This window comes from Colletotrichum fioriniae (genome assembly GCF_027942845.1).
Source record: "Colletotrichum fioriniae strain IMI 355084 chromosome Unknown scaffold_18, whole genome shotgun sequence".
Lineage (NCBI taxonomy): Eukaryota > Fungi > Ascomycota > Sordariomycetes > Glomerellales > Glomerellaceae > Colletotrichum > Colletotrichum fioriniae.
In genome coordinates this window covers 550269-562545 of record NW_027076854.1, presented here as the reverse complement: position 1 = coordinate 562545, position 12277 = coordinate 550269, and the positions used below count along the sequence as shown (strand labels likewise).

The following is a 12277-nucleotide window of genomic DNA, read 5'->3' as shown; positions in this document are numbered from 1 at the left end:
CGAGTTACCAACTGCCGCCTTCAGCCAAAGGATCAGAAGTATCGATACGAAGTTCCTGCTCATTTACGCGGGCATACTTCATCAACAAATGGAAGTTCCTCTTCCCCCTTGCCTTCTTTCTTACCCGGAAACATCTCATGAACCGGACACTTTCCCAGGACCATTCAACAAACAATAAACTTCCTCAACACCGTCCGGCATTCTCAAGTCCTTCCAATTTTCCTCAACAATCCTTCGCGACAACCTCATCACACTCGCCATATCATCAAGCGCCACAGTATCCTCTTCCGTTCCGGTGCCACGCAGCATAAGACAGATGTTCCTGTCCAATACCTGATACTCTTGCACATCCTCCTCTCCATCCAACACCAACACAGTAGCCGCGCCAATACTACATCTCGACCCTGGACGATGCTGCTCCATCACCGCCTTCTCCTGCAAAGACAAGCTCCTTCCAAATCGACAGAGAAGAACAGTAGCATCCCGGAGAGAAACGCAGTAAACCCCACTCAACGTCCCAGGCTCGAGCCTCCTCGCTGTACGGAGAACCTTACCCGCTCTCCAAACCGCGCTCCAGTCCTCCGGGCTTTCATCAACCCTGTTTGCCGAACACTCGCCGTGGAGGTGTTGCGATAGCGACGGTGATATACCGGCACCGCGCAACTCATCCCCATCTAGCGAAGTCGAGATATACATATGAAGAACTTCATACATCATCTCCGCACCAGGAGACGCCGCCCACCCCGCCGCTCTTGAAGAAGACCCAAACAGTTTGAGTATCGAACCCAGCTCCAATCGCCGTGAGGATAAGATCATGGCGCTCCATTGTCCGTGGCTGCTGATGGCCCTCAGCTGGCGACATTCTTCAACAAGCACCCAGAGACCAGCATAGAAGCCTAGAGTGACGAACTCTCTGTCCACCGTACTGTGGTTGTAAGATCTAGCAACTAGCGTCGGATCGCCCATCAAGTCCTTCAAAGACAGAGACGGCGATAGGGAGGAGGAGGCAGAAGAAGAGGAAAGAGATATTGTTGACCCGGGCATTAACCGCACCATCTCCTCTCTCCATTTGATCGCCGATTCGGCCCTCCACAACCCTCCCGGTGCAGGAAACGGAACCCTCATGTCCCCGTATCTCGCCATTCCCCTAATTCCGTGCGCTATCCCGACATGGCTATCCATGATGTACGTAGCATACACCAACCTCCTTCTTGCCTCACGGACAGACCACCTCTTCCAAACGTCCTCAAGAGCCCCATCATCCAGGGTGTGAAGATTCTTGAGTTGACAGAGGGTCTGATCAGTCTCCATCGCCCCTTGAATATGCCCGCCGTTCTTCATCATGACCTGCATACTCCCAGAACAGGCTTCCGCAAATGCAACTTTGCGCCGAATGCCACTGAAGAAGGCGACGTGCTGCTGCAGGAAGAAAGCCTGGGATAGGCTGATGTCGCAGAGATTGGTGTTGTTCTTCTCCCACTATCAACCTCATTAGTAACTGAGCAGCGGAAGGAATAATAGATTCCCCTCCCTTCTCAACAATTGAGAAGAGACACATGAGGATGCCGAGGAATAAACTCACACTTCGAAAAGATGAAACCCTCACAACATCTTGCATCGCATACCCAAACCTCGTCGCAACAGTCGAACCAGCCCTGATGGCGCCCACGGCAACCAAGGCCCCCAATAACTCCGGCCTCTGCTGGTCAAGCTGTAGCGTTGGGAGGTGCACCACGTCCATGATTCTATACCTCGCCGCTGCCATCGAAGAAGTGCATGATGATGCTGCTGCTGTGCCCCAGCAGTCGCGAGCATACATCCCCAGAAGCGCATCAAGCGCCCCTACCGAAGGGAAAGCAGCCAGTACAGGACCAGCATTGGCACGGGATGTATTGTCGAGGATCATACCAACAATGGCGTTCCGCGCCACTGGAGAGATGGATAGACCGACAGCATCGCCGCCATTTCCACCAATAAGACCATCGAAGCAAAGTGTCCCCGGTGTCCTCGGTGTTCCCCCGGCCTTCAAACTCTCCTCGTCCGCAGCGAGATGCGGCCTTTCCATCTCGCTGTTTTCACCGCTTGACGGCTCCCAAGATCCAGTCGCGTGGCTCTCGGGCGTCATGGGTGGCGACATGGACATAAAAATGCCGCCATATTGCTCCTGCTTTTGCTCCTTCTCCTTCTCCTGTGCCAGCCTTGCCCCATCAGATGCGATGGCATCTGGTCCCTCTGACCCAATCGCATCGAACCGAGTCTGCAGGTACGATAAATCCGACATCGCGATATTCCACTCCGCGCTAAAGGAAAAGTCGTCCATCATCATCATCGCTGGCGCCGTCTCGTTGAAGGTCTCTTGACCACTCAACCGCGTTTGCATGGAGTCCTCTGGTGTGTCCTGATGCTCGCCCAAAAGTTCAAAACCGGAACCAAAACCACCTTGAACGCAACTCTCCCCCTCAATCTTACACACGACCCCTCGCCCAATACACCTCGCACAAGGCTTCCTCTCAGAACACTTCACCTTGGCAACCTTACACGCCTGGCACGCCGACCTAACTCTCTCGGCATCCCTCGACAACTCATCATTCTCCTCCCTCTCCCCTTCCACGATAACCACCGCCGTCTCAGACTCAGGCCAACCGCCACTACCACCATGGGTATTTCCTTCATGCCTTCTCAAGATATCCAACCTTCCAAACCCCTTCCCACAGACCCTGCACGTATACGGCCTCTGCTTGGTATGTACAGACCTGACATGGCGCGCAAGATGCTCAGTACGATGATAGCGGCGTCGACATCTGAAACACTGGTAGAGAGCCCGTTCCTCGCCATCTACGTCCTTGCTAGTTACCATTGTATAATGTTCTCGTAAATTGGCGAGGCAAAATGGTCCAGTCTGGTTAGGATATAGACCCCTGTCGTTGGCCGATATACAAGGTTCGCAAACGTGAAAGTTTATGCGAATGCCAAGGATAAGCTTATTCGTCGTCAAAAGCAAAAAGTCAAGATGAACTACGAAACTCAGGGATCCTTTACATACTTCACAGGTGGCACGCACAGGTTCATCAGCTCAACGCAAGTCGGCGAAACAGCCGGTCCCAACCACCGACCACCAGCGGACTTATTTCCACGGATTCGGCCATCGGCCACCCTCAAACTCCGTGGTCCGTCCATCTCGGACCCGATCCGCAGCCCGTACAGCGGGACTCGTCGCAGAAGCTGATAAGACGCCCACATGAGTGATTTACATGGAATAAATGCAGGCGACAGGGTCCAACGCGATGCTACAGCGGCAGGCACATCCGTAGATCTACACCCTACTAGTCTGGAATTCCATAAAACCTAACCTGTTTCAATCAAATAGGCCACTTGCACGATTGCACTGCAGGCTATGCAAGAACGGCGTACATGAATAGCGGACATTGACTTTTGCACAATATGTTCCATTGGTGCAGAGTACCCTGCCGGGTACGGGTATCCTCATTTCTCAAAGCAAGAAAAAGCTAGTAAACATGTCGAGAGAACTTCTCGACCCCCTATTACATACACATGCAGAGGCCTCGCCCCACTATCTGCCTAGCACTCCCGACCAGACAACATCTCCTAGAACCTTGCCGATGACTTGCGTGGCCCCTTTCCCTTCATGGCGGATCTCGCGGGCATAGACCTCGACGGAACGGATCTACCCGCAGTCGCCGTCTTGGCCGTGCTTCTCGCTGCCGGCACACTCTTCGCTCGCGGGTTGGCCTTGGAGGGCTTGTTTTTCTGCACCCAACCGGACCCATGCGGAAGACTACTGCTGTTGTTGTCCTCATAGTCCTCGTCAACATCGTCTTCCGCGTAATTCTCCTCCAGTGGCGAGCTAGGCGGGCTAGAGGATAATGTAACTACCTGCGAGCCAGGAGGAACCACAAATGGTGAGCCTTTCCGGACTCGCTCACGTAGCAGATGGGGCTTAATATCCTCCGTCTCGATCAAGGATGAGGGCGCTGATTTGACAGTCGGTTTGAGGTCCGGCAAGTCTGGCGACTCAGAGAGAGTCGCTCCCTCTGGCTGGCTCGAGTTGGGGAACAATTTCTTTCGTCTCTTTCCAAGTTCCTTGGGCGACTCATCGGCTTCTACCTCGTTCTCGTCGTCTTCATCCGCCTCGTCAATTTGGCGCATGGCGGCTTCGTATTCCTCATCACGAGAAACAATGGATTTCCGCGATCCTATCACCGACGTTACCTGGGACTTGGATGGGCTTTGTGTGTTCTTCTGCGAATTTCGTTGAGAGGCCGTCTTGAATAGGCTCTCTAGTGACGGAAGAGATGACTTTTCGCCTGAGTTTGGCTCAGGAGTGTCATTTTCTCTGATTGGCGTGCGGACCTGAGCTCTCGTAGTCGATGCATCCACAGAAGGAGAACCATGACCAGCGTCGCTCATCAGCTGTGTATCGTCGCCCCCCATATTGAAGCTAAAGTCATCCGGGTCGAGTTGCCGACCACTGCGAATGCTACTCATAGATGACGGCGGGAGAATAACCTCCTCATCGATGACTCTCGTAGTCGTATCTCCACTGTTATCCGGCGTTGGCGTCACGTTCTTCGCAACGCTGTCTTGGGACAGCGGGGACTTTGAAATGACTCGGGGTGTATTGGCAGCTTGCAACTGGTCTAGCAACTGGCGGGAAGGGCTGCTTTTTTTGTGACGAATGACTGACGGTGACACATCTTTGCGAAAGCCTGCTTCTTCGATCATGATGCTGATCTCATGACGACGATCCGATGAGATGGAGAGGGCATTGCCATTGGAGTTCTGTGAGTCGTCTTCTGTAGTCGGTACCGTGTCATCATCTTTCAATTGGCTTCTGGCTTGGGGTGTGGGCACATCGCTTTCGTCCATATTGTCGTCATCACCTTCCAAGTGTGTATCGGGTTGACTAGACCCATCGCCATCCGCGAAGGCATCAAGACGGGAGGTTCTACCCGCGACGACTTGAGGCTGTTGTTTATCCATATTAGCCCTGGCTCGACTTCCCTTTGCATCGACTTTTGACTGACTTCCAACTTCACCCACCTCGGACTGACCAGAAATTTCTCCATTAACCTGCGATGGCCGGCTTTGATCATCGTATATGGTTTCGTGAATGACGCTGTCTGTAGGGCCACTTTCGCCCTCCGAGGTACTCGATTTCTCGTTCTCGCCTCGTTTTGTATTATCGTCCAGAGGAAACTGCACAATCTTGGGCTCGATCAATTCCAGGTAATTCACGCGTCGATGTCCTTCTTCGAGTTCGTTTTCTGCATCTTCGTCATCCTCGTCGTCATCGGGGGCCTCGAAGCGATCGTAAACTCTCTCGCCAGTCTCTTCGTCGTAGGTCTTCTCGGTTCGATCAACACCTCGATCACGATGAGCCAATATGAATTCAAGATCGGATGCGTCCTCATCATAGATCCTGACGAGAACGCCGGTCAAGCTCACCACTTGAGGTTGCCAATTGGTTTGTGATGACAAGACCAGTTGCTTCCAAGTGACAACCATGCCGAGTTTGGCTTCTCCTGGGCGAAGGTCCAGAAGAGTGGACAGATCGGATGGGAGGGAAGGGAGGTCGTCAATGTCCGTCGCCTGGCTTTCTTCAGCTGATTTCTTGGTTGCTGGTGGATCGTCAGACGGATCGTCGTAGTTGAGTGTCGTGTCTCCCTCTTGAGCCGCAGACTCAACCGCGTCGGAGAAGGTCACACCAAAACTGTCGTCGGTTACGCGACGCTTCTTCGACGATTGAGAGTCGGCATCTTCGTGATATTGAGCTTGATCGCGCTGTACGCGCTTACGCTTGCCCCCGCGCTTATTCTTCGAACCGAACCATTCTTCCACCTGCTGTTGGGGGTCCCAACGCTGGACAAAAGGGAAGGGCGGTTCGGACAGCTCGACTCCGTCGTGGCAGCATTCTACGGCTCGGTAAGCGATTTTCTCGCGCCAGGCTTCGGGATCTTCCTCTACCGATTCTTGGGTCTGTGCGGATTCGCTAGGCTGGGAAGCCCCTTCTGACAGACGAGCGTTGGTGTGAGGTCGGACGCCCTTCATCAGATCTTGACGAATTTTGTCTTCGTCAGCCTTGTTTTTCGGGTTCTTGAGTCCCAAAGATCCCATGAGCATGCGGCGGGCAGCCCCGACATTAGGCTTCATGCGCCGCTGAGAGGCAGCTTCTTGCGCAGCAGGGCTTTGTGGAGCCTCCATCATGTCGGCATCGGCAATTGATGTTTCGACATCTTGAGGTGGAGAGTCGGGTATCTCAAGGGACTTCTCTTGACTAGCCTCAGCTGGGCCGTCGGATGCAACAGCGTTGAGTAAGGCTTGCTTCCTTGCCAAGAATGCTGCCTGCATCTCAGACATCTCCGCTTGGGAGAACTCTTCGCTATTCTGAGCCGACGGGGATCTCTTCTGGCCGGCCATTTTCTTAGCAAGTTTGCGCCTCGCATTCCTTTTTTGCGTCTTGCTCAATCCCTGACCAGGAGGCACGTCGGGCTGCTCTTGCTTTGCCTGAGCTGCAGCGACTGGTGCTTTTTGTGGCAGCTCCAGAGTTTCGTTGGATTCAAAAAGAATCCGTTGGGTAGAGAGGGTCTTGCTGGGAAGCTCCTCAGGTTCGGAATCCGAGCTAGAATCTTCGCTGCTGCTGTCGTCTGAAGATGAACCTGACGACGAATCGGATGAGACCTCAACGATCGCAGCCTGTTTTGCGGAAAACCGCTCTTTCGCAGATGCCACACTTGACTCATCGCTAGATGAATTGTCGGAGCTCGAATCGTCGTCTGAGCTCGAGGCTTCTTCGTCGGCCGAGTCTGAATTGTCTTCGTCCACAATAGGCCCACCGTTTCCCGCTTCACTTGATTCGCTATCGGTTTCGTCATCGGAAGTAGAGGCCACTGTATCATTTCCGGAAGCATTGCCCATCTCCTCATCAGACTCAGATGTTGCACCGTTGGAACTTGATTCGGAGTCCGAAGTTGATATTTCGTCACCACCAATCGAAGCACGATCGGCGTGAGCATTGTGGTTCAGGGTCTCTGAGACTTCATCGCTCTCCTCCTCCTCCTCCTCTTCATCCTGGTCATGGGACGTAGCATGAGAGGATCGATCAAGTGGACTCGATTCCCGGAGAATGAGCTCACGCCCCGTGTTCGAGTTCGCGTGTCGGATTGGACTGCTGGACAGACTCCTCGCCTGATGGTCCAAAGTCTGCTGGAGGCTGAGACGGGATTCGAATGTCTTATTCAGTTTGCGATATGCTCTTGCGAAGTTGACGCCGTATCTCAACAGCGCCCTTTCGATCGTCGAGACCTGAGCGCTGGGAAACGCGGCTCTCAGTGCAGCAATCTTGTCGAGCGTATCCAAGTTTAGGTGGAACCTGTTCGACCTTCCTCCAGATCTGACTAGTGCATTGCTTGCTGACGGTACTGGAGAGTCATCAGACGTCTCCAACGAGCGCCTGCTGCTAGCGGTTCCACTGGATGCTCTCTTGTCTCTGATGTTTCGCAGCTCTTCGAGAATATCCCCTTCTCTAACGGCGGCATTGTCTTCTCGGAGCATACGAAGCTCCTTCTGAATATCGTCATTATCCGAATCCATGCCCTCATCGTCATCGTCGGCAGCGGCAGGCATAAAGTCGTCCTCGTCTGCCTCAGAGTCGCTGCCTAAATCTGCATCGTAGAACCGCGTGCGGAGTTGGACGCTCGAGGGATCCTCTTGTGCTCTTGTGGATTCGTACTCCAGCATCGGCCGCTCTGCCTCGGCCTCAGAAGGGGAGTCTTCTTCGTCTTCGCTGGTGTATGTGATGCGAACCTTTTTTCTCGGGGGGAGAGTGACAGTAGGACGGTCTCGGGGGGCTCTAAGCCAGGGGCGCCCGAAAGCGAGGCCGTCGACAAGGTGCTTTCCCTCGGCGGAAATCTGGTGTCGACCACTGAGTCGCCGTCTTTTCAGGTCGCCGGTCAGAAGAGGCCGAATGCTAGTAAGTGTTAGCTGTCGAAAAGCACTTGGGAGTTTGTGAATCCGTGAACCTACATGACTTGATCATCGTCCTTGAGCACCTTGGAGACAAGGTGATAGTGGACGCATTCGAAGCCGTCGCCAGAGGCATCCTTAAGCTCAACGGCGTAGTCCTCCAGGCCCCATTCGCCGCTCTCAAGGGGAACGACATCGTTGACCAGGGCAAGGAGCTTCGAGATGGTCAGGTCATCGTTGGCGGTGACATTCCAGAGTAGCTTGACATCAGGCACGGCGTGGCGTCGAACCACGAGGCGCAAACGCAAGTCCTTCTCCATCTTCGCCGAGTCGATCGATTTTCTGCGCTGCGCTTGGTCTATTCCATGGAGGGTAAAGCTTGTCGACTTCGCTGTAATGTAATGGGGGCCAGAAAAGAAAGGAACGTAGAAATATTACAAAAGGGTGGTGCTTGCAAAAAGAAGGTTCGGATGGTGAGAAAGGGACTCAATCTGAGAGCTCTGCAAAGAAGGCAACCAACCGCCCAGGATTGAAAGGGCCTTCCAGGTTGAGTTGACGCGCATGGGGAAGGAGAGCTCCAGACCGCGACTGACGCAAAATTCTGGAAGGTGGGGCCGGGCCGTTGCGGTGGCTCCAGGGACGTGCGGAGGATAGGTTCGGAGCACCTTGCCTTAGTCAGCCACGGTCTCACCTCTCCAGGCTCCTGACCTTAATCAATTGATCACCACCACCACCACCGCCGCCGCCCGTGCATGCAGACGAGCAGCTCACCTGTCAATGATCTTCTCTGATCACGAATATGTTGGTCGCACTGGCAAAAGGCGAAGATGCGGCCAGTGTGGATTGAACACACGACCTTCAGATTGATTGAATGAAGTTTTTCAAGTCCTCTTTCGAGACCCGCTTCAGTCTGACGCTCTCCCAACTGAGCTATGTCCGCCGTTCATCTTCGGAGGTGGGGCGGATCTCTGGGTCTACTTGATTCCACTCACGAGCCGTGTTGCTACTACGCACCGCTGGTGCTAAGGGCTATGACGTGGAGACTGAGAGGAGCAAACGAAGGTTCTCCCAGACCTTTTCTACTGTGTCAAGAGATATACGTATGCCCTATAGAAATGAACATCTCCATGAGTCAATTACAAAGAGAGGGAGATAGGCAGGACCACAAAAGAGTAGCTAGTTGATCAGTACATCAAAAAGAGTTCACCACCAGTATGGCTTCACATCTTGGCGGTCGGATAGGCTGAAGGGGGCAATCGATTGTTGCACCATTCCACCACCCAGCCAGTTTGTCCTGACCCCCCGACCTAGAGGGGCGCCTGCTGTTGCTGGTGATGGGAATAGGATCGAGAGGGTATATATAGGCTTTGCTTGTGGCATATTGTGTCCATGTGGGCGACGAACATGGTATGATTCACTAAGGTCAGAGTATAGTAAGTTGGCCAGGCAGGCAATCATGCCCTCGCCCCGACTGTGTGAGGAAGGTACTACCTGTCAATGTGAGGCGAGCAGGTTCACAATCGCAAAGTGTGGAACAAATAGAACCTCGCATCTATCATGTTGTCGGCTTAAACTGCTCAGAGCGGCTTACTGCTCGGATAGTGAGCAAGATACATTTGCATTTGACGGTGAAACTCTCCTTATAATAATAATAATGCCCGTTGATTACAAAGTGGTATCGTGAAGCGATTGAAGTTATAATGAGTTCTTTCCAATACAATCATGTTTCCGAGAATAAAACCAACGGTGAGAATACGGAGCCCACGATCGAACCTCAGTCTAGATGTGAGTTGTGGCCAGGCTTACACCAAGCTATAACATTCTACACGAACACCGCGTGACTTCAGGGCGTCCACCGTCAACCTTGGATCCGAGTTGATAACTTCCCGTGTTTGCCGACTCCGATATCGAGCAAAGTTCCACGGGTCACTTCCCGTCCTCACAGTCTCAAGCCTCTCCCAGCCTGACGGGTCTTCGCCGAGTCTCGGATCTTCCTTTGTCGTCTTGTCCGCGGTTATTGAGAAGAAATGCATGGAATCAAAGAAGCCAGACTCTCTAGCCATACGCACCCTCCAGCCCTCCGGCAAGGGGCCGAGCAGTGCCTCCGTATCCATTAGGCCATGAGTGTACGTCGCTCCTACGACCCTGTACCGTTGTTCCTCTGAATTCGATGCCGGATCTGGCCGTATCAGCAACGGTGACGGACAACCTAGCAAGACTACAAGCTTGTCTCCGATCTCTGGCCGTGCATGGGATGTACCCATGTATCCCGTGTCTGTCTTGATGAAGTACCGGTGCCGCACTCTGATAAAATTGAGCGACTCATGGGAGACTGCATCGCCTTTGGCATTGATGAACTCCTTGCCGTAGAGATCTGCCGCTTCGGGTACTGTGAGAAGACTGTTGCACTGGGGCCACCTCTCAATCATGTATCCCAGCCCGAGAAGGGTGACAAAAGCATCTATGGCTCTCTCGTTTGTCGGTGCGTATCGCTCTATCAAGAGTGCTTCCGCTTCCCATGTTTTTACGGCGGCAAGGAGACCGGCGGAGTCAGGGGGCGACTTTTGACCTACGAATGATACAGTACCGCAAGGGACTCCCGCGGCTTCCATAATCTTATCATCGTCTACACCACGTTCAGCCTTGAAGTTGACTTCTGCCGCTGAAGCTCCGGCTGCATAGAAGATATCGGCATACGGAAGCCGTACTGCTCTATCGACGGGAACGGACCAATCTGGAACCCATGTAGGCCCGTTGATCTCACGAGCATTGATGTTGCAGCGGTCAAGAAAGTCCAGCCTCCTCAGACACTCGAGGTAGGCCTTGCAGAAATGGTCATAGACCTTCTCAACTGGCAGGGAATAGTCTGGCGTGATGCGCTCCCTGATCGCCGCCGGAGCAGCCCCCAGTGCTCCGTAAATCTTATCTCGGGGATTCGCACACCCCTTCCAGTTGAGGGTCTGCAGCTCCCGAAAGAAGGGCTGATTGGAGAATGGCAGCATCACCTCGACAGCATCGAGAATCAGCCCCCGCACCTCGTTACTCGGAAGGAACTTCTTATCGCTGGCACAGAAGATTGCGCGACGGAACAGAGAGAGCGAGATACTATCGGGGCCGCAGAGCATAAAAGAGCGCTCATCAGCTAGACGAACCTCTTGCCATACCCAAAGACGCTCGAACCAGGAACGCTGCAGCAGACTGGTAATGGATCTCCAGGTCTGCTCGTCGTACGGAAGCGGCACCGACGCGCGAGCCAGCTCCGGGTTACTACAACCGGGCGGATTCGTTCTCCACGCCCCGCGCTCGGTGTAGACGGCCTGCTCGCCGAGATGCCGCAGAGCAGCCATGGCGATCTTGCTGTCTTCCCTCTCCGGTCCCAGCCAGACGACGACGTGACTTGCGCGGCGGTAGATGTCGCACATGATGTGAACCTGCTTGTTGCGCTCCTCGAGGTCGGTCTGGTTGATACATAGCGCGTCGATCCACATGCGCCTGGGAATATCGCGGTATCGCAGGTGACGGAGGGCCGCGGCGAGGTTCGGCCTGATGCTGAGGCTCGACGAAGCCGCGCCCGTGGACGGAGCCGTGGGTTCCAAGACAAGAGCATCTTCCTCGCTGCCTTCAGGTGCCCAGACGTATGATAAGCCTTCGTACTCGAGCTTGTTGTCGTCGAAGCTCACGTTCGGATCGACGCCCGTCACGGGGTGCAGCCAGGATGTCTCGTAGGGCTCTTCTGGTTCGTAGTCCTTGATGCGCTCGAAGATGAAGCGACCGTCGAGACAGACGCGGACGATCCAGTCTGACGGAAGGGTCTTTTGAATCTCATCGCGACTCGGGGGCAATCTGATCGCGGAAGGTCTCCTCGGTGCTAAAGCGACGTGGTGGAACTTGATGCGGATTCTCTCTTGAAAAGTACCGGGGAGAAGCTCGACTACGCGAATCTCCTTTGCGGTCCAGTCAAGATCTCGATACTGATATCTTGGTTTATCAACCGGACTCTCCATCTTGAAAAATTTCGGACCAGGCCTAACCGATAGGATTGCGTGATTAGGAGGAGACCCAAGAGCTTGGGCGATAGCAAGGAGAAATCGTTGATCGCTTGGCTGGCCTGAAGCAGGATATTGTACGCGGCCCGCTGTGGTCATTCACGACAATAAGGCAGGCTGGCCATCGGTAAAGAGGGGGTAGATACACTTTGCATGCCATCTCATGCAGCTAGCAGCGATCCTTCACAGCCTGCATATCACCACCTCAATTCGAGGTGGTTTGGCCAATGGATAGCTGCCGCCAAAGT

At 53.8% G+C, this 12277-nt stretch overlaps 2 protein-coding genes and 1 non-coding gene across 3 annotated transcripts; all 3 read right to left on the bottom strand.

Moving 5' to 3' along the window:
- Positions 1-3606: 3606 nt before the first annotated feature.
- On the bottom strand, positions 3607-8303 carry N0V96_011633 (uncharacterized protein; the record flags this gene model as incomplete). Its single annotated transcript, XM_053193656.2, has 2 exons — positions 3607-7987; positions 8044-8303. The coding sequence occupies 2 exons, from the start codon at positions 8301-8303 to the stop codon at positions 3607-3609; spliced, it is 4641 nt and encodes a 1546-aa protein (XP_053048974.2).
- Positions 8304-8811: 508 nt separating this feature from the next.
- On the bottom strand, positions 8812-8923 carry N0V96_011632. Its single transcript has one exon. It is a non-coding gene; the product is annotated as a tRNA-Phe (tRNA).
- Positions 8924-9785: 862 nt separating this feature from the next.
- N0V96_011631 (uncharacterized protein) lies at positions 9786-11987 on the bottom strand (the record flags this gene model as incomplete). Its single annotated transcript, XM_053193655.2, has 1 exon — positions 9786-11987. The coding sequence occupies one exon, from the start codon at positions 11985-11987 to the stop codon at positions 9786-9788; it is 2202 nt and encodes a 733-aa protein (XP_053048973.2).
- Positions 11988-12277: the final 290 nt, after the last annotated feature.